The sequence below is a fragment of the Felis catus genome, chromosome C2, assembly GCF_018350175.1.
Source record: "Felis catus isolate Fca126 chromosome C2, F.catus_Fca126_mat1.0, whole genome shotgun sequence".
NCBI classification, from domain to species: Eukaryota; Metazoa; Chordata; class Mammalia; order Carnivora; family Felidae; genus Felis; species Felis catus.
This window is the reverse complement of record NC_058376.1, coordinates 116375791-116403605: the sequence shown is the minus strand read 5'-3', so window position 1 is coordinate 116403605 and position 27815 is coordinate 116375791. Positions and strand designations below refer to the sequence as shown.

At 51.5% G+C, this 27815-nt stretch overlaps 2 protein-coding genes across 8 annotated transcripts; one reads left to right on the top strand and one right to left on the bottom strand.

Annotated features, from left to right (window-relative positions):
* ZIC4 (Zic family member 4) lies at window positions 1–27610 on the bottom strand. Of its 7 annotated transcripts, none has more exons than XM_019810594.3 (6): window positions 27308–27610; window positions 20518–20771; window positions 16754–16838; window positions 9984–10601; window positions 4944–5262; window positions 1–2862 (listed from the first exon to the last, which is right to left on the bottom strand). In XM_019810594.3, coding segments are annotated over exons 3-6 (1008 nt in total). In that variant the 5' UTR covers window positions 16824–16838; window positions 20518–20771; window positions 27308–27610; the 3' UTR covers window positions 1–2861. The 7 variants fall into 7 exon arrangements, with proteins under 7 accessions (XP_019666153.2, XP_019666152.2, XP_019666156.2 ...); XM_019810593.3 differs by lacking the exon at window positions 27308–27610 and adding an exon at window positions 23369–24245; XM_019810597.3 differs by lacking the exon at window positions 20518–20771.
* Window positions 24322–27815, top strand: ZIC1 (Zic family member 1). The gene is made up of 3 exons (XM_003992031.5): window positions 24322–25328; window positions 26760–26923; window positions 27609–27815. Exons 1-3 carry the CDS (start codon window positions 24347–24349, stop codon window positions 27804–27806), a joined length of 1344 nt encoding a protein of 447 aa, XP_003992080.2. The 5' UTR covers window positions 24322–24346; the 3' UTR covers window positions 27807–27815.

The following is a 27815-nucleotide window of genomic DNA, read 5'->3' as shown; positions in this document are numbered from 1 at the left end:
TTCAAAAGAGGAAGGGAAACGTCACAACATTTATTACCAAAGAAAGTAGCAAAATGGAGCTCCATGTACACAACGCTCTTCGGAGGGAAAGAGAATCACAGATTTTAATCCATTTTTACATATTTACAGCAAGATGAAGCCACAGCTTTCGACTATGTTTTTTCATTCAACAATCACTTTCAATCAAATACATAACAACTTTTATTTTTCTTTCAGGTTAGTTCATAATTTAAGGATCTAAGGGGGAGAGATGATAAATCACAAACAGTGTGGGTAGAGATGTACCAAATAGTATAAGGTTTCAGTCAGGCTTCTTGTGTGTGTGTGTGTGTGTGTGTGTGTGTGTGTGTGTGTGTGTGTGTGCGTGTGTGTGTGAATTTATGATTACAAAACATTTGCCTGTCTGTATAATTCACATTCATTGCAATCATTACATTTCCCATAAATTAGTGATATAAACAAACATATGGGGACTTCCAGTAAACAAATAAAAATCAATATAAGAGACAACATTTTGCAGCAACTATAATAACAGCATGGGTTACAGCTTGGGGAAACTTCTTTACAAATCATTTATTCAGCACACACAGAGTAGGGAGGCCAGTACATCCTTATGTATGTAAACCACCTTTAAAACCACATCGGGAGGTTTGGGGAAAGCTGGACAGGGTGAAATTTTCTTTCCTGGGCACAATATTAAATGAAGAACTGCATATGTGGATGGGAGGAGGGTATTTGCATGCACTTTGGGGACACTATCTTGTAAACTGAACTTTCTGAACTCCAATTGCCAAGACTCTGAAGAAAACAGGAAATGATAAAAATGTCTCTCCTTCAAGCCACTCTACTTTCTATTAATGGCAAAAAGGGCTTGCTGATTGCTGCTAGTGGGAAGAAACACACAATGGGTCTATTTTTAGAAGAGATTGTCTTTGAAGGAGCAGAAAATATTAACAATTGCTTGGCTGCAGTCAAAGGTTCCAAGCATCCTTGGCAAGAATATTGGGAGTTTGAGGGGTCCCCAAAGGAGGTTCATCCAAGTGACCTGACTGGGACTGATGAGTGCAGGCCAGTGCAGAGAGAAGCGGACACACAGTTTGTGCTTGGGGTATGTACCCTCTGCCTACACCTCCTCTGCATTCTTTCCCCCATGCCCCAGGGCCTGTGCAAAAGGCCCCTCAACATCTGTGCGCCTCCACAGACCTTGGGCCTGATGTCTCTGTGTTGCTTTTGTTTTTTCCTTAGCAGGACTGAGTCCTAAAGTTATCAGTTAGTGTACTGTGCATGTATTTTTTTTTTAAGAAGTTTGATTTTATCTCTTTAGAAACGGTTTGAAACTAACGGGGCAGAGGGAGTTTGACAGAGAGGAGAACAAATCGCTGACAAAGAACCTTTTACGTTTCATCAGCGTTGTTAGGACGACAAGCAGGAATGTCTCAGATAATAACTCCCACTTCAAAGATTTCTCAGCTCAATAGAAAGCGGACCATCCTTTTTATTCAACCACAAGGACTGGCACTAAAGAAGACTCTACTGTTTGATTTTTTTTTTCACCGTGTTTATTTTTCCCCTATTCACTGGGGTACTTGGATAAAATAAACAACAAGACAATTAAGGGAACATGGACTTCTAACTTTCCTGCCATCTTCCCTATCCCCTTGGCCTTGGGCTCTTGAGTTCATGCCCAGGGCCAGCCTAGGCCTGATGGGTATCCTATGCCCCACACTAGGGAGAAACAATATGGGGGCCTGCAAGAGACCTCTGGGATAGAGGGGGCAGAATGGGTTGATCTGGGGACCAGAGTGGTAATGTCCCAAAGGCACAGTTTGAACTCCTTAGATTCATCCAGTGTGTCCCCTCCACAAGTCCCTTTCAAATTCAGGCCTCTACCCTGCTCAAGTGGCAGAGAGGCATTTTGCACAAAATCGAGCTGGGGATGCTCATTTGTTAAGCTTCTGAGGTTGCCCTAAAGTTATTTACTCTTGACCCTGGAGCTTCTTTGGGGGCGCAGTCAAGGTGCACGGAGTCCGGCTCCTCCTTTCCTGAATGCGTCCCTGGCATCAAAACGCCCCCTCCCCACAGGAGTGTAGGGTGAACCCCTAAACGCGGGCGACGCTGGTTCCAAAGAGGAAGTATATACTGGAGAACGTAGTGACAGTATTAAATGGCGTGAAAGCAAAGGTCAGCGCAAATGTATCTTAATAGAGTGTCTGCAGTGAAGTGTGCCGCCTTTGAAGCGGCCGCTCCCCGCGCGCATTTCCATGGCGAGCCTAACGCGGCATGCTGATGCACCGTCAAACTCACACTTTCAACCCCAAAACCCGACTCTTTGAACAACCCGAGCTTGATTAGACCTTTCTCCTTTTCTTTCCCCTCTTACAAACCATTTCCTCGCCTTTAGAAACTCGCCATCAAACCCAAATGCGCCCTCTGATCACCGCAGAAAGCAGAAACAAAGGGGGCTGAGCGGCGATTCAAGCGGCCCTTTTCTTCCCTCACATTATTATCCATTTTTATTATGATCGGGAACAAGTGCCCATTCGCGTGGGTTTTGTTTACCGGAAATTAAATGAAAATGATTTAGTCCGCGTCAAACAAAAATATATACTTGTATACACAAGAAAAAAGGCCTGTTAGACGTAAATATTATGTCCTTAATGAAAAGCCTGGACGGGCTCCAGGCTCGGCCTTTCAGGATTTCAGTGCAACTTGCCCATTGCCATAGAAATCCTAACTTACCATGAAGATGCACCGTGGCGAAGAAACATTGCTTTGTGCGCGGACCCTTTGATGTCGCAGGCGCTAGATGCGGGCGCTCAGCTGCGTTGGGCGAGATTACCTTGCGAGCAACGCGGTGGACATCTGTAACAAGCAAATGAAAAATTAAAGGCTATTAGGGGCCGACCAAGCATTTTTATTTTATTTCACTATTTTGGATGGGAGTGGAAGGCAAACAGGGGCCTAGAAACAGAAGAGAAAGGAATGAGTCCGATTTGTAGAGGGAAGAATTTTTAAACGTCAGAAGAAGCAAGTTCCGCAGATGCCCTCTCCACCTTGGCGGTGGGGCGGGTGTTTCCCCGATGGGAACGAGTCGTTTGCTGCAGGCCGCCGGCCCTTGGCCAGGCGGCCTCTGGACTCCATTGTACGGGTGAGAGGAGTGGGGGGAGGGGATTGCGGGCCACTTCCACAAGAATGGATTCACTAAGTGTGTGTTTGGAAGATTCTGGTTTTTTGTTTTTTTTTTTGAGAGGTACTGAAAACACTCCCATTCCAGTTAGGACATTGTTTATCTGATGAAAGTGTGGGGCTGCAGGGCAGGAGTGAGAATTGTCTAATAGTGTCTGAAGGGGAGGCTGTAGAAGAAAACCCAGCAGAGTAGCAGGGCCAGGACTTGTTGGGCAGTCTAGCGGGCTCCCCCTAGGTGGGACTAACAGAGTGCCCATCTTCCAATTCTTAGGGGATTGGGATAGGTCTACCAAAGCTTTTTCACCCTTCTTTTTTCTTTCTAACCCCCTCCCTCATGTTAGCAAGGATTTGGGGGCAGCCCCATCCTCCCTGCAGAGGGTGGGAGGCTGGGCAACAGGCCTTGATTCCTCCCCTCCTTGGCAACAATTGCAGACTTTCCTCTCCTCTGCTCCCAACATCTGGTTCTTTATCTGGGGACTTGGTCCGCAGAATATCGAATACTCATTCGATCTAGACCCATTGGGTATTTGCCTTTAAAACATTTATTGTTGAAGTTAATCTCTCTTGTCCTCCCCCGCACACACCTTTTAAAAAATAAGACGAACAATTGTATGATTTTTTACAAAGATTATCCCAGAATTGATGAGATTCATCCAGGCACTGTTCCCTAGGCCAGATCCCTTCACTGTGGAGGCCTTGGCTTGGTGACGTCATTGGCCCACTCTGCACCCCCAATGCCAAGCACCCACAAGATTTCAAAGGCAGCTCTTCTACAAGGGTAGGGGGGCTGGGGAGAGGGTGATTGTTCCCAGGAGGCTTCAGAGCATTGAATCTTAAAGCCCCTCTAGCACTCCTTTGTCTGCGTTTTCGGTTGTTAGGACTCACACCTTATCCCAGAGGTATAAGTATAGGGAGCCGATATTTCTGGGTGCTTGGGCCAGCTCTTGGGAGAATGGCATGTGATCCACAGGGGTAGGTGCTTAAACTTCTCTCCCTTTTAACCCTTTGTATAAGTAGTTGGAAATTTTGGGGCCTGGGACTTGTGCATTTTTGTTTGAGAGGTTAGCTGAAGGAGGAGAGAATGTAGGGAGGCAGAAGTAGAAGGAAATAGGCAAGATAATGGCTCAGGGATTCCCTCTGCCACCTTCTGCGATTGGAACTTTCGAGGAGACTCCCAATGGAAGCTGGGAAGGGAGTCCCGGTGGCAGTCCCAGCCGCCCAGGCCTCGAGGAAAACATTTCACATTCTGTGAACCACGAGAGGACTTTGTGGTCTTAATTTCACCGCCTGCAGCTGCCAAGTTCGCACATAAACTCTCCTAATGTGTATTTTTTTTTTCTTTCGTCTCTTTCTGTACTTTCTCCACCCAAACACTGGTGTCACGCTACTCAGTCGTGAAGGCGTCGATGGGGGTGGGTGCAGGGTGCTGGGTGTGATTGCGGAATAAATATGGGAACCATATTTATATTTTAAAATAATGGATATTATATTAGCATATTCAATGAGCTCTAACAACTTTTAGCGGTTACCTTCCTCCCTCTCTCCCTCCTTCCCTTCCATCCTTTCTTCCTTCCTCACCCTCTCTTCAAGACTCAGTAACCCCGCCTAGACAAGCAGTCAGTGTACCGGAAGCGGCAACCAGAGCAGCAGCGCTAAAACCGGAGGCGGTGGCGGCAGCGGCGGGACCAGGTGGTGGCCGGGGCTTTGGGGGTGCGGCGGGGGCGGTTGCGGAGGGGCCCGCGCCCTGACACACGTACCATTCACTCAGGTCGGCGCCACGCGCCGCCACCGCCGCCGAGGAGGCCACCGGCGGGTCGCGGCCGAAGTCCGATGAGGGCGACAGCAGGGCAGACGGCGTGGCTGAGTCGTAGCCAGAGCTAGGCGGCGGCGGCGAGCGCCCATGCACCTTCATGTGCTTACGCAGAGAACTGGGGTGCGTGTAGCACTTGTCGCAGCCGCGCACTTTGCACGTGTATGGCTTGTCGCTCGTGTGCACGTGCGAGTGCTTCTTGCGGTCGCTGCTGTTGGCGAAGCGCCGCTCGCAGCCCTCGAACTCGCACCTGAAGGGCTTCTCCCCTGGTGGAGGCAACGCAGAGACATTAGTGCGCGTGGGTCGTGGCCCCAGTTTGGCCTCACCACCCTTCTCAATTTCTCTGTCATTTTTACAAAAAGACCCACAGAAGATTTTCATAAACCTTCTTTCCTTTTGGCCTTTCAGGACTAGCACCCCCTTCGCCCGCTCAGAGCGCGCTCCGAGCTTCCTCCAGCACGCCGTCACCCCTCCCCCTCTCCCGCCCGGGCCGGAGCGGGGGGCGGGGGAGGGTACGGAGGAGGAGCGATGAAGACTCCATCTTTGTCGAGTTTCCATCCTGATCCACTCTGGTTGTTTTCCTCCAAATTTTCTCCACTCGGAACCAGAAGTATCTTTGCCCGAGAATAGAGTTGACCGAGGAGCTAGCGTCCGTTTGCTTTAAAATTGCTGTTCTAGCCAAACGTCTGTATTCCTCGCACCACCCCCACACACAGTAGTCAACCTCGCACGCACCCTACCATGGCCCAAATTATTTACTAGAGTAGATTTTGTGCAAACGCCAAAGTGATGGAATAATTTAAAGATGCGCAGCCGTTGCACACTATATGTGCATAATGTGGATTCGTGCTGCAGGAAAAGGTATTCTGAGCAACGATTCACTTCAGACGCGATTTTTACGGGAAATGGAGCCCCCTCCCCCTTCCCTTCTACCCCCTGAGGGCAAACATTTAGCAGCATTCTTCAAATCTTGCCTAAACCGTCCGGGATCCCTCCAGATACGCGCGCCGGCAATAATATTTTATTACGCTGCTGCAGCAGCCTCCCGGAGACGCTGCCGCTGGCAGCCTGCTCTCCCAGTCCGAACTGACTTGAGAGGTCGAAAAGCCTCCCCAGACCACCCACGCCCGGCTCTCGGGCCTTGCAGGCCTGAGCTGAGAGGCGGGCGCTGCAGGGTTTGCCCGCGCCAGGCGGGATCCGGGGCCTCTCGCGTAATCGCACCCTCGAGCTCGGCGGCTTCGGGATGAGCGCAGCTGCTGAGATCAGACCAGGCCAGGACAAGCGGGCAGCCGGGGTAGACCCGCGAGGGGTTCGGATTCGTGGTGCGATGCCCTATAGAGCCGCGGGAAGGCGCGAGCGCGCGTTAGGGTGGAAATATTCGCCGAAGACAGAGCCCCAATCCTGGAGCTCACTGGCGGCTGGATTCGCTGGAATGTGGGGGTGGAAAGGACCCCAAGAACCCGGAAGCCCAGGTTCCTGCTGGAGCTGCAGATGCTGTGGCAAGGTGGAGAGGAAGTGTCTAGGCGCTTTAAACAATGGATGCCACCGGGCGCCCAGGGTTGAGAGAAAGGCTACCAAGCGTCTGGCTAAGAAAGAGATGCATGGCTGGAGGACTGTTGCCTTTGTGGTCGCTTCTCCGCCGCTTCCAGGAAGGCTGGGTGCTTTGGGGCAGGTTTGAACACACAAAGCCCCTATTCCTGAGCCGGGCTGAAGCTCAGGCGGAGTCAGAGGTTTGCGCACAACCCTTGCCTCCGTGCGGCTGCGGATAGTGAGCCCAGGGTTCTGGCAGGGCCGGGTCGTTGCGTTCTGACCCTGCAGGAGTACTGCTAATACAGTGGAACACTGGGCGGTGCTGGCATCTGCCATTTCTCGGCACACTGGTACCATTTTATTAAAACAAAAACAAAAACAAAAACGAGAAAGATGCAGAATACATCAGTGTCCCTATTTGCCCCTTGTTTTCTCCTCTCTGATCCCTGTTGGCATCTGCAAAACTAAAACTTTTCTTCCTCCCTTCCTTCTTTTCTTTCTAAGATTACTTACAAGAACCATGCAATTCAGGGCCTGCAAAAGAAAACAAGATTTGCTGAGAACACAGAGGAGGAATAGAATTTGAGGTTGACCGCCCCCCTTCCCCAATATTCCCCTGCACACTTATCCCATCTTGCCAGCACCTCGTTGGACATTCACGTAAAACAGAAACAATGATTTCATCCCAGACGAGGAGCAGAGGGGAAAAAGCATGGCACTTCGAGCAGTCTGGAAGTTCTGAGGCCCCAGGGATGCCAGGTGAGGCCGCGCCCACTCGCGCCCTCCCGGCCTCTCCCCAGCTGCAGGAGGCCCCCTGGACTTCACGCTTAACACTGCGCCCCCACCCCCACCCCCATACACTGCTTCCCGCCCCCTCCCTTCCCACAGTGTCCGGGCGCTGCGCCCTGGGTGGGTGGGTGGATGTGCAGAGGCAGGGTAGGGCCAGGACCCTGCAGCCGGTCCGGAGCGGCCGGGGCCTGGGGCTTAAGTCAAGAGGGGCCGGAGTCTCCTCCCAGAGGCTCAGCACCCGGGAGCGGCCTCCTCCGCGGCCCTGCGCCAGGCCCGCAGGACAAAGTTCGGAAGCCGCGGGGCAGTTCGGCTAGCGCCATTTTCTCGCACTTGTGGCTGGACCAGGTTACCGAGCATCTCTGTAGCGGCGCGGTCACTTCTCTACCTGGGACCCCCCCGCCCTGTCTCTCTCTAACGACTGGCGGGGAAGGTGGGGCGAGCCCCCAGCTGAGGGGTCCCGAGAAGGGGGGGTTGGGGGACAGGCGGCCGGTTCGGGCCGGAGCTCGGCGGCTGCCCCGCATCTCCCTCGCGGCGGCACCATTGTTCCGGGATTGCTGTGACCGCCACAAAGTGAAACCTTTCGGCATGGGGCTTGGGGCAGCTGCCTCCCAAGCCGGGCCCGGGCTTCAGATCCGGGAGAATCTCAACTCCTGAGAAATCAGCTCCTGTTCGCCGCTTCCGCGACTCGAGGAAATGAAACGCCATTAATATTTGAAAAGGCAATTATTTTCCTGTTGAATCGAGAACTGTCTTCATGAATAATTTGTAGTGAGGTCTATTGCCATTTGAGAAACATTTTGTTGTTTTTTTTCCCCCCCTCTCTCTGTCTTTTCATTACTTGGGGGGGGGGGAGTTTGAGAGAAACGCTGGAGCAGGAGAATCTCAGTAGGTTTTTTTTTTCTCTCTCTCTTCCTTCCTTCCTTCCTTCCTTCCTTCCTTCCTTCCTTCCTTCCTTCCTTCCTTCCTTCCTTCCTTCCTTCCTTCCTTCCTTTCTTTCTTTCTTTCTTTCTTTCTTTCTTTCTTTCTTTCTTTCTTTCTTTCTTTCTTTCTTTCAACTCCAGAGATAATGAGTCAGGACTGCCAGTGGAAAGGACGCACTTACAATTCTGTCCTGAATGGACGCAAACCTGAGCCAGCCCGGGCGCACTGAACTTGCTTCTCTGCTGTAGGTCGATTGCACTAAGAATTTAACCATTTTCTGCTTCATGGACTTCAAACAGTAGGCCGGCAAAGAGCAGTAAAAGTTTGTTTGTTAAAAAAAACAAAAAAACCCGTCATTAAAAATGAGTTCCTTCTCTGGCTCAGGACTGCGCGTCTACCTTCGCAGTACGGGCCATCAACTCCTGGAGTCAGCGGGCCTGTGGGAGGTGATGGGGCCTCACTTCTCCTCCCCTCCTCTGGGATGAAACTCGGAGAGCGCTAAAGGGGAACAACTGCTTGCGGAGGGGGTGGGAAAGATACTGGAAACAGTGGGGGGGAAATTGTACATTTCTAGATATACTATGGAAATAAAGGAAACTAAGAGTGGACTTTGGTCTGGACTCCACCTGTGCCAGCGTCCTGGCCAAGGACCTTCCCCAAGATTGCAGGGCTTGGGGGAGAAATCAGGCTTTGCAAGTTTCTTTCCCCAGCAGTATCAGCCTGGGGGAGTCCTTTGACTTCAATCCTTGCTGATATTGCCACCAAGAAGAGAGGTGAGTAAGGTAGAGCCCCAAGAGAGTAAGAGAAGCAGGGGGCACCAAGCTGGAACTTATTTTATCTTCTCCTCTCCCCACCAGTCCCCTTCTCCGGCCCCCAAAATAGAGGAGAGGAGATGTTGCCTTCTTAAACTTCTAGGGTGTTTGGGTGAGAAAACCCTAGCTAGAGAGAATACAAACATCGGCTGCTAAACTAATTAATGTAACTTCACAGGCTGTTCTGGGAAGTGTGAAAACTTTCTCCTTGCAATTGCATTAATTAGAGATGCTTCTGGCCAGAGGAGTTCAACTTTGCATGCTCTTCAGCAGGCTCCTGTTCTTTCTGTTAACTAGAACTAACAGATGTGGTTGACACATGTCCCCATTTCACTTAACAGCTCAGTAAACGACATATAAGGCAGATGAGTCTCCTTGGTCTCTGCTAAAGCAAAGGAGTTTGTCAGACATCCCAAGTGTCAGGTCACCAAGGGTCCAAAACCTGGGCAAAGTCAGCCCATGAGACCCCCAAATCCTCAAGAAGACACCAAGGGCCCGATGATCCCTCAGTTCAGGTGGTAGTCAGGTTGTCAAGTCCACCAGGGGAAGAGCACTTGCCTCAGGATTCCAAAAGGACCAAGAAAATGAAATTGGTACTTTGTCTTATGACTTTGGGGAATAGTGCTGTTTTAAAACCTGTAAATCAAGCTCGATCAGCGAACACACATTTGCACACACAGAGACCCAAGTATGTTCACACTCGCCCCCTCTCACAGAGCAGAAATCACTTGCTTTCCTCCACACACAGGCTCAGGAAACTTCTGTGATTCTAATAGAAGGGCATAATTAGTATTTTATGGACTTGGGTCATGGAAATACCAAGATAGCCTCCCTCCACCCAGATGGAACTTGAGGAAATCCAGCCCCGAGGGCCCAGAAGAGGCCGCCTGCTCCCCCAGAGGGTCCGCACGAGACAGACAGTGCCGAATACTGACCTGTGTGAGTTCTTTTGTGTATTTTGAGATTTTCTGATCTAGCAAACACCTTCCCACACCCCGGGAAAGGACAGGGGAAGGGCTTCTCGCCCGTGTGCACGCGGATGTGATTTACAAGTTTGTATTTGGCTTTAAAGGGCTTGCCCTGGCGCGGACACTCCTCCCAGAAGCAGATGTGGTTGGCCTGCTCCGGGCCGCCGACGTGTTCCACGGTGACGTGCGTGACCAGCTCGTGCATGGTGCTGAAAGTTTTGGAGCAGAGGCGCGGGGGCGCGGGGCTATCGGCTGCCAGCCACTTGCAGATGAGCTCCTGTTTGATCGGCTGGCGCATGTAGCGGAAGAAGGCACCGGGACCGTGGGGCGCCGTGAGGTTCACGGTCAGGTTCATGCCCCCGTAGCCGTGCAGGGCCGCGGCAGCTGCCAGGGCGTCGCTGCGGGCCACCGGTCCCGGCGTAAAGGGTTCGGGCCGCGCGTACATGTCTCCAGGGAGCCCCAGACGCAGGAGTCCGTTCAAAGTGCCGCTGGGGGAGGCCTGCGGTGGCTGCTCTTGAAGGCCCGGGAACACCGAGGGGCTGGAGGCGGCAGCAAGCTGGGGGCCATGGTGTCCGGAGCTGCTACCTGTTGTGGAGACAAATAGCGCGCGTGAGAACGGGCGGCGTGGGCCGAGCATTCCACCGGGCCCCGGGGGGCAGGCCCAGCCCAGCCACACCACGGCCTCTGCCGTCAGCGCCGGGACCGCGAGCCAGACAGAGGCAGCAGCGAACGGAATGGACAGCAAGAGGCCAAGCACCTCTACTGCGGACCGGCTGGGCAGCAGTTCGGTAGAGCCCCCTGCCGCTCCATGAGCGGGAGAGGGAGAGAGACTGCAGGGCAGGTGGAAAGGGCAGTGGGGTGCGCAGTGCTGAGTCTGTGGGTTGCTCGGGGACCCCGGGCTGTGCTCCAGAGGGGCCCGACCTGCGCCCCCAGAGCGCTCTGGCAGCCAATCCCCTGGAGCACTCAGGGGTCTCGGAGCCCTGCGGGGAAATGGCAGTGAGGGAAGCGGTGATGTTTTAGGTGGTGGTGGTGCGGAAGCGCCCCAGCCATTTTTTTAATTTCAGTGCCCAGCTCTGCTGAAAGAGGGTGGCCTGCTGGATCCTGGCCGGGGCTCCCCAGAGCTCCCTAGGTCAGGTCGCTCAGGCCAGTCACCTGACAGCAGGGAGAGCAAAGAACAACCACAAAAAACTTATGCAAAGTTTTTTTTCCCCCCTCAAGTTTCGGGGTGTGTTCCCCCCTCCCTCAGTCTTTAATGCCTACTTGAAATCCCGTACACTACAGAGGTAGCAGCGGGGAGCGTGAGGAAGTGAATAGAGATTCGGGGCCATGGCCGGGGCCCGCGGAGAGGAACAATCGCCTAGGTCGCCTATTGGCCCGCAGCCGGGCCCGACGTCAGCAATGACAGGTCCCGCCACACGCAGATACACACACACACACACACACACTCTCTCTCTCTCTCTCTCTCTCTCTCTCTCTCTCTCTCTCTCTCTCTCCTGCTCCAGCGCCTCTCCACCCCACCCCACCCTACCCCCAACATATCTTGCTTCTACTGCTCATGCGCTCTGACCCGGGCACGGATTCTTTTCTCTCCTCTTGAGCCCCCTCCCCCTCCTCTCTGGAAAGCTGAGTAGATCTGCTCTGCCTCACTGCTCCAGGAAGTGAGAGGGGTTGGGTTATGCCTTCTTTCACCACGACTTTGGGGAGGGGGTGTTGCGCCTTACGTAAAATACTCGGGTTATTAGACGGGCAGTCCAGCCCTGCGGACGGGGCAGCACCGGGCGCGAGGGGATGGCGGCCTGCTTGGTGGGTTTGTCCCCGGAGCCAGAGGCGGGGGGGAGGGGGGGAGGGGGCTGCTGTACCCAGGGACTACGCGTCCGGGAGCGGAAGAAACTCTCAGGCTAGCAGCCCTTGAGCTTTATTATTATTTTTTCTCGCTTTTGCCGAAATTTCTCGTGTCCCTCATGTCTCTTTCTCTCATTTCCTTGGACTCCCCGACACTTTCCCTTCTCCCCACTCTATCCTTCCCACCTAGCCTTGCCAGCCTCTCCTTTCAAGTGGCGCTCGGAGACCCCTAAACCCAAGAGTCCGGCCCTGACCAGACCCAGAATGACCTGGGAGAGACTGGCCTCGAACCCACGCCACTCTCCCGAGAGGGGCTAAGAATCCTCTCCGCCACAAACCCCTTCGCCCCGCGGGCCGGCTGGCCAAAGAAACAGAGGCGAGGGGCACGCTGCAAGGAGAAACAGGTCCTCATCCCCGGGTCTCCCCGTGTCAATTTGCAGTCTTGAGCTCTGTACCCTGACGCCAAACAGAGCCTCTGGGAAACGGGACCGCGATCACTTCCACTTTCAGCTCCCTCCACTTGTTGCCAGTGGCCGGAGTCTCTGCGTCTATGCTCGCTAGCCCTTAGGGCTCTGAGAAGAGTGGACACCAAGTTTCCCAGCCCAGGCTGTGAAAGGGACTGCGGGCCCACGGCCTCCTTTCGCCGGACGCCCTCCCAGGCTGAGGCTCTACCGTCTTGGGGTGGGAGTCGGCGGGCGGAAATAAACCTTTCAGTTTCGGCCTAGCCTAGTACCGCCTGAACAGGGGGGAGTGTCCTTTGTCTGCGCCGCCGACCGGCTAGGGCTGGCTGCACAGCTTGGCGATTTAAAGGGCTGCTCGCCCTAACGCCTGCCCTGCTCTCTGAAGCCAAAAATGCCAACTTAGGTACTTGGGCCTCCCTAGCGGCCATAGAAAGGGCCTCCAAAAGCAGAGGAAAGCTTAGATTTTTAAGAGAAGTTGTAAGGATTGAGTAAAAGGTCCCATATCCCTAGCCGAGGTGAGAAGTTTGGACAGATTGCAAGGAACTCTGACTTGGAGTTGATTGAACTGCCCCACCCACCCCCAGCACGGAGAACTATTCTTATACATTTCCTGGTCAGTAAAAAGGGTTTCTTTTAAAATTTTTTAAAAAATAATTAACTTACTTATAATGGTTGGCAGATTCTTTGAGACGTTCTTCATTTAATACATTGTTCCCCGCTCGGGCCGCATTTTAGCGAGGGATTAACTTACACAATTTCCCTCGGCTTTGACAAGTCCAGGTCTTTTGCTCCTCTGGCCGGCCGGAAGAGCTTAAGCAATGCGACCAATAGATGCTGCGTTAGCATTAAAAAGAAAAGAAAAGAAAAGAAAAGAAAAGAAAAGAAAAGAAAAGAAAAGAAAAGAAAAGAAAAGAAAAGAAAAGAAAAGAAAAAGAAAGACAGACAGAAAGAAAGAAAGAAAAGAAAAGAAAGAAAGGAAAAGAAAAAAAGAAGAGGAGAGAGAAAAGAGAAGAGAGGGAAAGGAAAGGAAAGGAAAGGAAAGGGAAAGGAAAAGGAAAAGGAAAAGGAAAAGGAAAAGGAAAAGAAAGGTTGAAGGAGAGCTTTTGACAGTTGAATCCCTTCTGCTCTGGAAACCAAGGATGTGTACATAGTGTTGAGACTAGACTTTGAGGATTTGTCTCCTTCCTGGCTTTCACCTCCTCCCATACTCTCCTTCTGCCACAGAAGCCTCCTCTCCTCTCACTCTTGTTTTCCCTTCCCCCTTGTGATGGCCAGGTCTAGTCTTAGTGGTTTCAAGGCTCCTCACTGCTCAGGTGTCTGTTGAATGCGCAGTTGTCTAGGCAAGTGTGGGCCAAACCCATGAAGGGCTTCTAAAGACAAACAAACAAACAAACAAACAAAAAGCCCCCCCCACACACACACAAAAAAACCCAAACCCAAAATGAATGTGTTCCTCCCTGGGACCCCTTGCCTAGCTGTTTCTCCTAACCAACTCTGATAGAGCTTAGTCAACTCCTCCTGTAGCTTTCAGGCCTAAGTGCAGGGATACTTCTGCAGTGGTCCAGCAATAAAAATATCTTCTTTTCCACCTGAACCTACATGATCTACAACCTACTGTTCAGGATGTTTGTCAAATCATCATCCACTTTTGCTCCCATTAAATCTCTGATTTGCACAAAAATGGATCCCTCAATATATAACTGTGACGTCACCTACATCAAAAGCTTTGAATAACAGCAGAGAACAGGGGTATTAAAATTGTTTTAATCTATGGACCCTTTTGGAAGCTTTGTGAAGCCAGTGGACTCTAATAGTCTTGTTTTTGTTAACACATATAGTAGAAAAAACACGTAACTTTCCATTAGAAAGTGGTGAAAATAAAGATGCAATTTTTCCCTTTCAAGTTTGTGGACCCCCTAAGTTCCAAGCCCTGATTCTGTAGACTCTAGGGATAAGAAGCAGAGGTTTTATACTTGTAGACTGTTAGTACACTATATACCCTTACTAACTTTACCCTTGAAAAACTTTGAACATGTGCGTGGCTTTTTTGTGCCAACAGCGAAAGGGCAGATATGTCTGATTCAGCCAAATTCACCGATAGTAACCTGGCCCCATGGAGCTCCTTCCCAGATGCAGCATTCTCTTGAAGTACTGAAAACATATGGACCCATCCTGGGTAGATGCTTCTTGAGTAGCCAGGGATTACTTGACCTGCAGGTCAGTAAGGCTGTCTGATCCTTGCAAGTTCGTTAGAGCCACATGGTTCACATGTTGGCTAAACACAGAAATGGGACAAGGAATTCTCCTAGAGGGACATTTTCCCAGGGACAGAGACAGGGAGGGGAAAAAAATCCATTTAGCCACTAATATAGACAGGGAACTCTAGGTGATTACACGAGGGTCTTTAAGGCATATCTCCGAAATAAGACCCAAAGCAGTATCCAGGTAACCACAGATGACAGGTGGAACGCCGATGGCAGGGAGGTATATTTTAGTTTTCGGGGTGGTTTCTTTGAGTCTTCCAGTGCCAAGTATCAAAGAGTCCTGACTTCATTGACTTGACAGGGCAGGCTGAGGAGTGGTGTTCCTCAGTGGTGCTCACAATTTTTCTTTCAGAAAGTTATCTCACCACACTGACTCCCAATACCAAATGCTTGGCTGGAGCATTCTATTTCTAACCATGCTGGGAGTTACAGCCCTGTTGAGTTCACTTTCCTACTTGATTTGCAGGAGAAAAACCACCACATTCTGCAGCCCAGAGATCTTCAGCAGAATTCAAAGAAGCACTGGAGGCTTTTGTAGGGGCCTGTGTGGAGCAAGCTCCACCACCAGATGCCAAACATCCATCCAGTGCCCAGAATCCTGCCCTAAGAACCTTTGTTCACCTCAGCCTGGCCAAAACAACAACATACACTAAAGTGATTTTTTAGCCCTGCTGTATAGAAATATGACATTTGGTGGCCCTGCCATCTGCCAGAGCTCCTCACATCACTGGTTCAAATAGGGGAATGTCTGACCTCTCTCCTTTGGAAAAGAAAGAAATGGGGGAGGTTTCAGATCAATAGCTAGGCTATTTTTCCACTTTGATCTTTTAAGCAATGCTAACTGATGATTATCTGTTGCAGGTTATGCCCAGAGCAGGGTCTCAGGAGCTGAGGGCCACCACACAGAACCTAGACGAGAACAAGCCTTCTTGTCTGAATATTTGCATCTAGATCTGCAGTCACTTGTTCAATCCTTTCTTCCCTGTTTCTAGCCAGGTTACCACCCCAAACAAGAAACATATCTCTTTATAGGCTATTCACAGACAGACTTTAGATTCCTGCAGTGAGAGGTTGTCTCTAGTCTTATGAAAAAAAATAATAACTTAAGCCCCAGGAGCCCACTGTATGTCCCAGCCCAAATTGTACAAAGGAGATGAGATCTAGGATTTTGGAGATAAAGGAAGAGATTTCCCTCCTCTGCTATGGAAGTTTGGGCTTTAATCATCATTAATGGAACTGAGTATGAAAGAAAATATACTTGGATAAAATTTAATTTCCAAGCAAGGGTTCTGCTAAACATCTTTTGACAAAAGATTAAGAAACATGGTCAAAGACCTTCCAGAACAGCACTGAGGGATTAAAACAAGTGAATTTACATAATAAGCACATCTCTCTTGAGAATTCTACCATCGAATTATCCCAAAATAATAGAAGAGAGCCATTTCCTGAGTTGTCCATTTAACTTTTGTTAAGAAGGTTGATTTTCCTTCCACCAAGGGAATACCTTGGAGGCAAGCATCATCAGTTGGTGGTATAGTTGAAATGAGGAAAACTAGAAGCGCCTGGAAGGGAAAACACCCAACCCTAAATCATATGCTTATTCTAAATGGAATATTAAATTAAATTCTTCACAATGAAGGTATTCCTGACAGAGTGGCTGTCAGTCACTCCCTGTTCAGACACCACATTGTGGGAACGTAGTTGCCGCCACATTGCAGAAGGCTGGTGTCCCTGGTAAAGATGATGCATATCATGTAAACCCCATCACCAAGATCAAAGTCTGCTCCTTTCATGGAAGCCAATACATGTCAAACCTCATTCCAATCAAATCGTCTGGAAATGAATTCAAGATGAATATGTCATAGAATAATGTGACAGTGGAACTGCAGAAGGTCAGGGGTGGTTGTTTCAATGAGAGAGTCGTCAAATATTAATTCTAGAATGTCCAGATGAGTAGGCATTGAGGGGGATTAGCTGGCTGCTGGTGGGATGTTGTGTCACTGATTTGTGTGCAAATGCATCAAACGCCAAGGTGTTGTTCTCAGTTTCATTGGAACTCAAGAAATATCTCCAAGCTCACAACTCAACATCACCAGAAGGCCAAACAAAACTTCCTACTATAAAAGAATAACTTCAGCAAACCAATATTCGAAAGAGGATTTTAACTTACTAGACTCTTTTAGGGAGTTTCGGTAAAGCCGTAATCTTTTCCTCATCACCAGGGAAGTCTTGTATCTCATTTTCTGACTTTGCGCCTGTTTGAGAAGAAGAGAGATGGTCACTGGTTAAACAATTTCATACATGTTTGTATGGCAAGATTGTGTGGCCTTAATATATGAGTGAAAAACAGTGTGGTCTGAAGAGTCTTTCAGTCTTTCTTAAACCATTTTCAAATTTTAAAGTGAGAGAAAGCACTCTGCTGGGAACTACCGTTGCAAAACAATATATCCTTCATGATACAAAATATTAAAAATCATTTTCCTCCTAGACATTTTTTTGTGAAACTCATTTGTTGATTTCCCTTGTAAATAGGATTTAAGCACCAGCCAGTGTTCAAATACCTCTAACTTCTTGAATTTGAATTTAATGTATGAGAAGTTCCCATTTCTTTCTTTAAGTTTACTGAGTTTAGTAAAATGTAATGAGGAGGGCTAGGTGTCCTCTGGGAGGTTGACAGGTTAAAAATTGAGGTACAAATATTGAAATTGAGAAGAGAGAAATTTCTTTGTGGATTTGTAGATCTTGCCCATAGTGGTGTGGGATCCCTTATCCTTACATGGCTTCCACCCTCAAACCCATTTGGAAATCCTCATTGGTTGATTTTTTAAAGTTAGTATAAAATTCACCACAATAGGGGGGAAAAAAAGTATCATTTCTATCATCTGGTCCTGGTTGGCTCCAGTTCTTAGTTAAGAATGTCAGAACTGCAACCCCTCCCCCCTCCCGCAATACTTGCATCCCTTATCAAATTCACTTTGTGGATAATGCTACCAAACCTTTGGCCATCTTAAAGTCTGAAACCCATCCTGGGGACCTTTGCATCTGTCAGGCAACACTAAAGACAGTGGAACAGCCAAAGAGAGACGATCCACCCAGCCCCAACCCTCAATTTGGCCTAGAAAGACAAACAGTCATTGAAAAGGTCTCAGGCTGGACAAACACAGCACGCCCTCTGTCAATGAGGACGTCTGCCTGTCTTGACACTCCAGCCCACAGAACAAGCGATTGTTTAACTTGTTGAACCACAGGCCAAATCCAAATGGGGCTCTGCTATCTCAAAGGCTTTCCAATTCTCTATGCTCAAAGATCTCTTTTTCTCTCCCTCAACCCTCAACCTGGGCTTGAACTAGCTTGTGTGTTTTTGCCCTTTCCTCTATCTTTTCTAGGTCCAAGCCTGAGGGGGGTATGTGTGTGTGTGTGTGGGGGGGGGGGTAGACTCACCTTTTCCCAGAGGGTTTTATTTATTTTCATTTTTTTCCTAAACAAAAGGCTTCTATCCCCAAAAGTAATAAGCTCTTCCCTGCACAAATCAGGAAAGAACAGGGGGCCCAACGTTGCATTCCTACGGAAGTTTGGCACGCGAGGCATCCTCGCTCTAAATTTCCTCATGGCAGGGTATCTGGCACTGGAAACATTCTGGTTGGTTGGGATTAGTAGAATTTACCTTTTTGCTTCAGAGGAAAATGGGTGTGTTTCCCTAGAGACCCCATCCACCCACAATGCTGCCCAAGTCCCTCCCTGCTTAAGAGGCCTGGGTCGCTTCTACCCCTAGATCCTGGCAGTCTTTTGTGCATTACAAACCCACAGGCATGCAAACAAATGCTGCAGAGGCTGGGCTTTGGGCTGGCAGCCTGGCAGCTGAGAGCTTATGTGCTCTGTAGCAGCTCCATCACCAGGCTGGTGTAGAGAACCAGGGTAAATATCTCCTCCTTTGGTTCAAACTCTGGTCCCACTTAGCAAGCCAGTTATCTCACTGAAGGAGGGGTGAAAGGATATGGGAACAATCCCTGGGCCCCTAGACATGAGTTCCCCACTAAGCCAGGGATATAAAAGCTCTGAAAATGCTTGGCTAAGTTCTCCTCAAATTACTGCTCCTGGTTTGTCTCCGCACACTCCCATGGCTACTTAATCAGGAGTCAGGAGCACAACCTGGAGACATCAGAACTTACCTTCCTCCTCACACTTTGAGAAGAGGAAAGGGTGCCAGCCAGCTGCCGTAATTAATTGGTTTGGGGGAGAGCCAAGCAGGTGGGCCGGTGGGTACACGCAAAAGACACTGTTTTTCTTTGGGGGAACACCGAGGCTGAACGTTGTAGGGTCGCCCTGGACTGCTCAAGCCTGCCCAAGGTCAGAGGTCACCTACAGCCTGCTCTCCAAGCCAGAGATTTTAGTCCGGGAGCCATGAACGCTGCTCTGCACTGATTAACCCCCAGGCACTCAGGCAAAGGCATGCCGGCCTCTCGGCCACGGCTCAGCTGGGACGGTGCAGAACAGGGGCCCTTCAGCCTGCCAGGGAGCTCTGAAGCCAAAACCAAAAAAAGCTCCTGGCTTCTACCCGCAGCCTGCTATTGCCAGCTGCACCGACATCTCCCCGACTCCCCTCCATCAGGCCCTTTAGCACAGAGACAAGGCTGGACTGTGTGACAGCCTTCTCGCCTTTTTCTCCTCCCTTGAGGAAAGAGTCCCGGGTTTCCCGGCTGCGGGCTGAAGGCTGGGTGACCTCCGTGGGCTCAAAGAAGAGTATGCATTAGTGGGTTGCCAGCAGGACAAGCCGGGACATTTAACTGTCTCTTTGAACACCCCCGACCCCCACCTGCCGGCAGCTAGATAGAGGAAAGGAAGTTGGTGCCTCGCCTTGGGTCGCTCTGAGGCCAATGCTGTTCGAAAGTGGGTAGAAATATGGCCTTGGAATCCATAGGGAGCCTCCTGCAGACAGTGCCGGCCAAGGTACAGCCCTTCAATACCCCTTCTCCATTCCTAAGACCTCGCTGGCTTCCAGCTGTCCCCATGGACCGCCAACCTCATTCATCAACCCAAAACTTTCCGGTCTAGCCTTTGAGGCAGTCCTAGCTTTCTTTCACATCTCGACTCAGTTCCCGCCTTACTTGCCCCAAATTTCCTGTGTCCCTAAATGTCTAAGATACTGATCAGAATTCTAGGCGGCTGCGGCCTGCTCCCCAGAGAACTAGTCGTAGCCCTCGTTCGAATCTGGGAGAAAGAAAGCCAAGTCCCGAACCCGTGGCCCGCTACGCGCAGAGAGCGGATCCCAGCGGTCAACTTCCTGAAGCAGGACGAGGATACGCGAGGGCGAGGATCCGGGCCCCGCGGCTGACCCAGCCAGCATCTCCCCTCCGGTTGGGGCGGAGAAGTTCCATCATCTTGCTGCCAGCAAGGCTGACTTAGCTCCTTTGACCCTGGAAAGGGGTAGCCGGGTCCCTCCCTGCCATCCTCGCAGGGACGGGCGAGAAGCTGCCTGGAGTGGGGGGGGGGGGTCCTCCTCCTGGAGAGGGTCCCGCTCACTTGGTGAAAAGAAAGCTCTCCGCCACGACTCCCCTCCTTGTGCCTATGGTGGGGCACCCAGGCAGTTTACAAGGAGGGGAGGAAAGGCGGGTGGGTAAGAAGCTGGTCTTGGTCCCGGTGCCAGTGGGAACCCCATTCGTCCTCCTTGCCCCCCCCCCCCCTCCCTGGGAAGAAAAGATGGACTCATCCCCAGCGCTGCCCTTGGCGGAAGGGCCCCCTCCTCCCCTCAATGTCATTGGGGTGGGGCCTATGCCCACGGTTGGGGGGCTAATGAGGGAGGGGATGGGGAGAAAGTCTAGCTGGGCCTCTTTCCCCAGTGGGGTTTGGGTGCCAGTGGCCCCGCGAAGGGCGCTTGCTAGCCGGCAGCTGGCTGTACAGGTCCCGTCTATCTGCCCCCTGGACTCACACACTTACCCCGCTCCACCTGTTGCCGGGATCGCCTCATTTCTGCACATCACTTTGGGGTGGCCGAGGGGGAACCACAAACCCCTCCAAGCCTCTCTTTTGTGGTTCCAGCGAGGCGGTCATCCTTCATTTCTCCTTTTCCAGCTTTCGGGAAGCAGTTAGGGAATGTATGATGAAGCAGAAATGAGCCGTCAGGATGATATTTTAATGGCTTATATGTCACGTTGGTGCATGTGGCTTTGAACTGGAGCCGCTTGCGTTTCCTGCAGAGAGCGCCGCAAATCCCACTTGATAACTTCTACAACCCACAACTTTTTTTTTTTTTCCTCACATTCACTCTTACCCTGTATATTTGGAAGCGTTTCCTAAAAATACCCTCTTGTCAACGTCCCCCTTGGATTTTCCACGGACTGGAGAGAGAGGACTGACTTTTCTTTTTTGAAGAATTATTTTCCCTCTCCCCCTCCCAACGGCTACCATTCCCCCTCAGGTCCCCTCCCTTGTTTTTTTTTTTTTTTTTTTTTTGAACGGCAGGCGAGGTGGGTTCAATATTTGTTCTCCCTAGTGAGAACACTATTACAGCCTCTAGAGAAAACTTCTCCTTGCAAATAAGGTTTTTACAACTGAAATGAAGGCAAGATCCAACTTCCCCTTGAGTAGTTCTGATACATCTTTTGAACAAACTGTCTAATTGTTTTGTTTTGTTTTTGAAAAACCACCCCTCAAGCCATAGCCCTTTTCCCTCCATTCCCCAACCTGGTTCCACTCAAAGTTGGTGGGGAATACTGGGCTGCTATACTGACTTGTTGCTGGGGACAGAACATATGATTTTTTTTTTTTTTCCTTTCTCAAATTTCTATTTCCCAGCACAATAAGCGCAAATGCTGGCCAGGTCCCTCCAGACACCGGGAAACCATCCCAGATACACAAGCGGAGTTTTGAGCCGGGAGAGCCCAGGGAAAGGGCAACTCATCTTGCCAACACCAAGCGACAATCTAGTCGATGAAAAGACCAGAAAATTAGAAAGGCGAGGAGAGGCTGCCGCTGACCCTGCCTTCCTCCCACCGGTGCGGCCCGCGCGGGCGACTGGGCAAAAAAATATTCATTTTCATTTTTTCCTCTCGCCGGGGCACTGGTGAGTTTCCTAACGGGGCCGCCAGTGAAAGGATGAGTTGAGGTTTCTTTGTCTGAGAAGAGTTTAGGGCTCTGATTCAGCTGCAAAGAAGCCAAATGAAGTTAGAAACAAAGGGCAAATTGAAGGATTCCGACTCTTGGCTTTTTGTGTTTTCCTTACTAGAAAATAATTAGACCTAATGAATATGCAGACGCTACAGCTAAACCCTCGGCCGGCCGGCCGGGGCTGTTGGGTTTTAAACAGAGCTTCCAGAAATGCAACCTTCATCCCCCAACCCCCCGCATCTGCGTGCATTTTTTGAAATGCATAAATGTTGCTCGCCTTAATTGATTGAGTCACAGGGATTTTTTTTTTCCTGCTTTTAAGTGCCATACTCCTCTACCTTTCAACAATCATTTTAATATATAGTCAATGGCTCTTTGTGGACGGGACAAAAAGCAACTACGCGCAGTTGTTGAATAGACTTTGCGCTGGGCAAAGACAGGTTAATCGAGGGCCGCATCGCGAAAACAAGCGAGTGTTGTATGTTTGCACTGAATCCAAATGTCTGCATTTTCCTAACTAAATCAAAGGGAGTGTTATTTCTTTTTCTGCTCACTCATCTGAAGGTAAGTAAATTTTCTCTGGCGATCAAAAGCCTGGTCGGCAACAAAGACCGCGCCCGCTTTTTCCACCGTCCTGGTGTGGCGAGTTGCGGAATTTCAATAACTGTGACAAGGGTGACTGATTTGTGAACCAGAAAAGGTTTGAATGTCACAAAATTTACATTGGTCCTATCTATCGGGGATTTAAATACCAAAAAAGTATTCGGGGATTTCTAGGGAGCTTTGGGCAGTATTGAAGAACAATGGCGCGTTGGGAAATTTACAGTTTTACCTGAATGAAAGGGGCCTCGGTTGGGAACAGGAGTGCAGAAGGAGGGGGTTAGCGGGGGCAAACCAGGGAGACTAAGGAAAAGGAAGAAAAAAGAAGAATAACCCAGGAGAAGGAAAAAAAAAACCCAACTCGGCAACAATGTTTCCAATTTGCCACACACAAAAATATGTCACCTTAACAATCTGGAAAGTTAAGAGAGCTCATCCACCTGTGCTTATTGGGGTGGGGGGAGGGAAGCGCAGGAAGCCTGGTTTATTTGATAAAAGTGAGAAAATCGAGGCAGCCGATTACCCTCAGAAATCACATTTCTTGTAAATTCATAGTGGAGTGCCCGTGTGCTACCGAGATCTTAAATTATGAACAGGAGGGGGACGAGGCAAGAGGGAAGCAAACTTCAAAAGGAGCAAATAACAAAAGCCTCCTTTGCTGCCCTTGAAGGGGTGGGGGTAGAGGGGAGAAGAAAGAAAAGAAAGTTGCTGAATCGGGACATTCTGGAAGTGCCTTAGCTGTGTTTACCAGCCCCATCCCCACCTCCTACTCTCGGAGACGCCCGGAGTAGCTAATCGCTCAGCTAAGAGCAGGTCTGAAGAAGGACTAGATAGAGAAAAAGAGAGAGAGAGATGATAGAGATAGAAATAAGAGTGAGAGGGAGTGGAAGAGGGAGAGGGAATGGGAGACAGAGAGGCATCAGAAGAGAGAAGGAATGTATATCACTGCGAGAAGGAAAAGGAATCGTGGCAAAACAATTCTTCCATGAGAAGAGGGAAAAATTTGGCTAAAAAAAAAAAAAAAGTTGCTACTCCTGGCAGCCCTGTTTGTCAAAAGGGGATGTCAAGCGCTTTACAATACCTGGGATTGATGAGGCGGGCGGGCCAATGAACGGCGCGCGGCGCCTCGGCGCGCCCTCCGTTGGCGCGGCGGCTGCAGGAGGGGGGAGTGTGGGCACACCAATGGGCGCCCGCGTCAGCAGCACGTGACACCTCCCCCTGCTCCCATTCATCAAGGGGGGGACGGTGTCGTCCTTTCAATTCATTTATCTGCAGGAATGATTGCTGCTATCAGTCTCGCGCTCACCGCCCGGCTGAGGAGGTGAAAGTTTCTCCCCAGGAAGATAAACCGCAAAAGACAATATTGTGCATGATTTGCGCCTTTTCTTTGGTTTTTTCTTTCTTTCTTTTTTCTCCCCCCCCCTTTTTTTTTCGCAAAAAGCAGAGGGGGAAAAAGGAGAGTGAAGGAGCGAGAAGGCGAGCCTGAGAGAAAGGAGAGAGAGAGAGAGAGAGAGAGAGAGAGAGAGAGAGAGAGAGAGAGAAAAGAAAGGGCGAGGGGCTAGTGGAGAAGTAAGGAGGGGCATACGGCGCGAGGCGGAGAAAGGGCGAGCAGTCGCGGCTCCGGCGCTCACATTCCTCTATGCTACAAATCCGGGAGGAAGTTTTTTTTGGGGGGCTGAGATGCTCCATGCCTTTCCCTGGGCAGCCTTGACGCAAGGTCCTCTCGGCAGAGACTGAGCGGCGAGAAAGTGCGAGCCGGGCCGGCAAGGTCTGTTTGGCGGGAGCCGGAGCCCGCCTTGCTTGCGGCCCGGAGCCGTCCGGCTTCCCCGAGCTTGGTCAGGCGGGCGTCCCGGCGCGTCGCGCCGCTGCCTGCGGGCTAGGACTTCGCGAGGTGGGTCGACTCCTCCTCCCTCCTCTTCTTCTTCTTCCTCTTCCTCCGCCTCCCGTTCCTCCTCCTCCTCCTCCTCCTCCTCCTCCTCCTCCTCCTCCTGATTTTCCCTCCTCGGCGGGCGAGGGTGGGGGGGGCGGGGGAGGCCGGGGCTCGCCCCGAGCAGCCACGATGCTCCTGGACGCCGGCCCCCAGTACCCCGCGATCGGCGTGACCACCTTTGGCGCGTCCCGCCACCACTCGGCGGGCGACGTGGCCGAGCGCGACGTGGGCCTGGGCATCAACCCGTTCGCCGACGGCATGGGCGCCTTCAAGCTCAACCCCAGCTCGCACGAGCTGGCCTCCGCCGGCCAGACGGCCTTCACGTCTCAAGCGCCCGGCTACGCGGCTGCCGCGGCCCTGGGCCATCACCACCACCCGGGCCACGTCGGCTCCTATTCGAGCGCAGCCTTCAACTCCACGCGGGACTTTCTGTTCCGCAACCGGGGCTTTGGCGACGCGGCAGCGGCAGCCAGCGCTCAGCACAGTCTGTTCGCTGCTTCAGCTGGAGGCTTCGGGGGCCCACACGGTCACACGGACGCCGCGGGCCACCTCCTCTTCCCTGGCCTTCACGAGCAGGCGGCGGGCCACGCGTCGCCCAACGTGGTCAACGGGCAGATGAGGCTTGGCTTCTCCGGGGACATGTACCCGCGGCCCGAGCAGTACGGCCAGGTGACCAGCCCGCGTTCGGAGCATTATGCAGCACCGCAGCTGCACGGCTATGGGCCCATGAACGTGAACATGGCCGCGCATCACGGCGCCGGCGCCTTCTTCCGTTACATGCGCCAACCCATCAAGCAGGAGCTCATCTGCAAGTGGATCGAGCCAGAGCAGCTGGCCAACCCGAAAAAGTCGTGCAACAAAACTTTCAGCACCATGCACGAGCTGGTCACGCACGTCACCGTGGAGCACGTCGGCGGACCTGAGCAGAGTAACCACATCTGCTTTTGGGAGGAGTGTCCGCGCGAGGGCAAGCCCTTCAAAGCCAAATACAAACTGGTCAACCACATCCGCGTGCACACGGGCGAGAAGCCCTTCCCCTGCCCCTTTCCTGGCTGTGGCAAGGTCTTCGCGCGTTCTGAGAACTTAAAGATCCACAAAAGGACGCACACAGGTACGAAAACGCTGTTCTTGAATCCTCACCCCTCATCCCGGGTCTGGGACCCGAAATCCAAAAGTCAGCGGCCGGGGCGCACAAACCCGGCCGCGATTGGGTCTGGGCGTCATTTTCCAGTAGGCAGGCAGTGAAAAGTGTGTGCTGTTTTTTTTTGTTGTTGTTGTTGTTGCTGTTGTTGTTGTTTTCAGTTTGAGGCTTGAAATTATGAAGAGGTATAGAAAGGATCGGACAAGATATATCTAGGAATATAGATTTTAAAATGAGGACTAAAAAGCCTGGGAGAGCAGAGAGACAAGCCCAGCTTTGCGGAGACCTTGGTGCGCGCGAAGCCGAGAGAGGTGGCAGGCTCTCGGCGGCGGAGGCGCCAGCCGCTCCAGCTGCAGACAAATCTAAACGTTTGCTTCCAGCCAACATCTCTCTCCACGCACCTTAGTGAGGACTTTGTCAAAGGAAGGAACTGAGAAAATTGGAAGAGATAGGACGAAGGCGCAGAGAAAGAAACAAAAACCGAAAGGGGGGGCGGAGGATTGAAAGCAAGTAAGTTGGGCCTGAGGAGGCTTTTGGAGACTTCTGCATAAAGAGCCCAATTTTAGCAGTGACTTGATTTTGAGTAGGCTTGAAGAGTTGGGATAGTCGGCCGAAGGCGAAGTCTTTTTTTGTCAATTAGATTCTATGAGGTAGTTTTCAAAACACCGAATATTCTGCATTGGCCTTTAAAAATAAAGAGACCGGTCGGGAACAGTTAAAAGAAAAGTTCGCGGCGAGCTCAAGGCTGTGGTCTGAGTCCCAGGCCATTCCAGGCCTCTAGCGCCAACAAGGCCGGGAATCCTGTCTGCTTTCCCATTCTGGTTTGCCGGGGTGATTTCTGTGAACCGCGTTTGGAACTTGGGGTTTAATGCCGGAGTGAGGGAAGAATTTGCGGCGCCGAGCTCTCGGCCCCGATTACCTTATAAAATGTGAGTGTGTGTAGGGGGTGGGGTGGGGTGGAGGAGGCGACCGGGGGGGTGCGGAGCATCGGGGAGGGGGTAGGGGGTGGAGAGAAGAGCAAAACAGCAGGAGAAGCAGCTCGCGATGTGAAAATTAGAAACCAAGAGCTAGGTAGAAGCCGCCGGAAATCGTCTGTATAGCCTCAGGCAGAAAAACCAGCAGTCAGACCTGCTGCTGCTCTGGGATCTAGAAAAACTACCACTACTTATAATAATACTAAAAAATTAAATCCGGATCTGATTGGATTAGGAGTTAAAATGGTTCAGATACCAATAATTCCGCTGAAGATATAAGACTTTATTGAAGACCCAGGTTTTTGAACTTGCAAAGAATTAACACTGGGCTGCTTTGTTTTGGTTTTTATTTCTTCCATGGTTTATATTTTTAAAAACAGTTGCAGGATTTGTTCTAATCAGACTTCTTTCTTGCCTTTCGCACCAGGGGAGAAGCCCTTCAAATGCGAGTTCGAAGGCTGCGACCGACGCTTTGCCAATAGCAGCGACCGCAAGAAGCACATGCACGTGCACACGAGCGACAAGCCCTATCTTTGCAAGATGTGCGACAAGTCCTACACGCACCCCAGCTCGCTGCGCAAACACATGAAGGTAATCGCCGCGCTCTCGCTGCCCGCCTTCGAGCCGGGGCCTGCCCTGCTCTTCGGCCAGGGTCGGGCGGCGAGTCAGGGTCGCCGGCGGGAGGAGCGGGGGGCGCAGGCAGACAGGAACCGGTCCCACTTTGCTGAGTGGGGCCGGGCGGAGAGGGCAGGGGCTCGAAAGGGGGGGTGGGGGCACCCCAGGGCGTTCTAAGTTCACCGCCGAACGAGAAAAGTAAAAAGCAGTGTGCACTGGAGCAGAAGCCGCGGCAGTTTGGCCCAGGTAGGGAGCTAGGGCTGTACCGGCGGGCTGGCTCTGCCGAAGCTGCCGCCATTGGAGCCGCCGGCGTCGGCAGAAGAGTTGGGCTCTTGCGCGCAGGCCTGAGCGTTTGCTTACCTAACTCTGAGCAAGCAAAGTCCAGCGGCTGCGGGAGGGACCATCGCGGGCTCTGGCCTCCAGTCCAGCCTCTCTCTTCCCAGTTCTATTTTTCTTTTGTGAGTCCCGGGGGCGCTGTGCCTCTCTGGAGCGCTGCCTTCGCTGGGCGGAGGCGGGCAAGCCTCCCTCCCGCCCGCCAGGCCTCCCGCGAGCTGCACGGGATTCAGCGCGGCGTGGGGAGGCGGCCCGCGGCCTTCACTCCTGCTGGGCGGCCGCCGCGCGCGCTCGGTATCTCCGTAAAAACGCGACTTTATTCCCGCAGGTCCACGAATCCTCCTCGCAGGGCTCGCAGCCTTCGCCCGCCGCCAGCTCCGGCTACGAGTCCTCCACGCCGCCCACCATCGTGTCTCCCTCCACAGACAACCCGACCACCAGCTCCCTGTCGCCCTCCTCCTCCGCAGTCCACCACACAGCCGGCCACAGCGCGCTCTCTTCCAATTTTAATGAATGGTACGTTTAAACTCAGAAA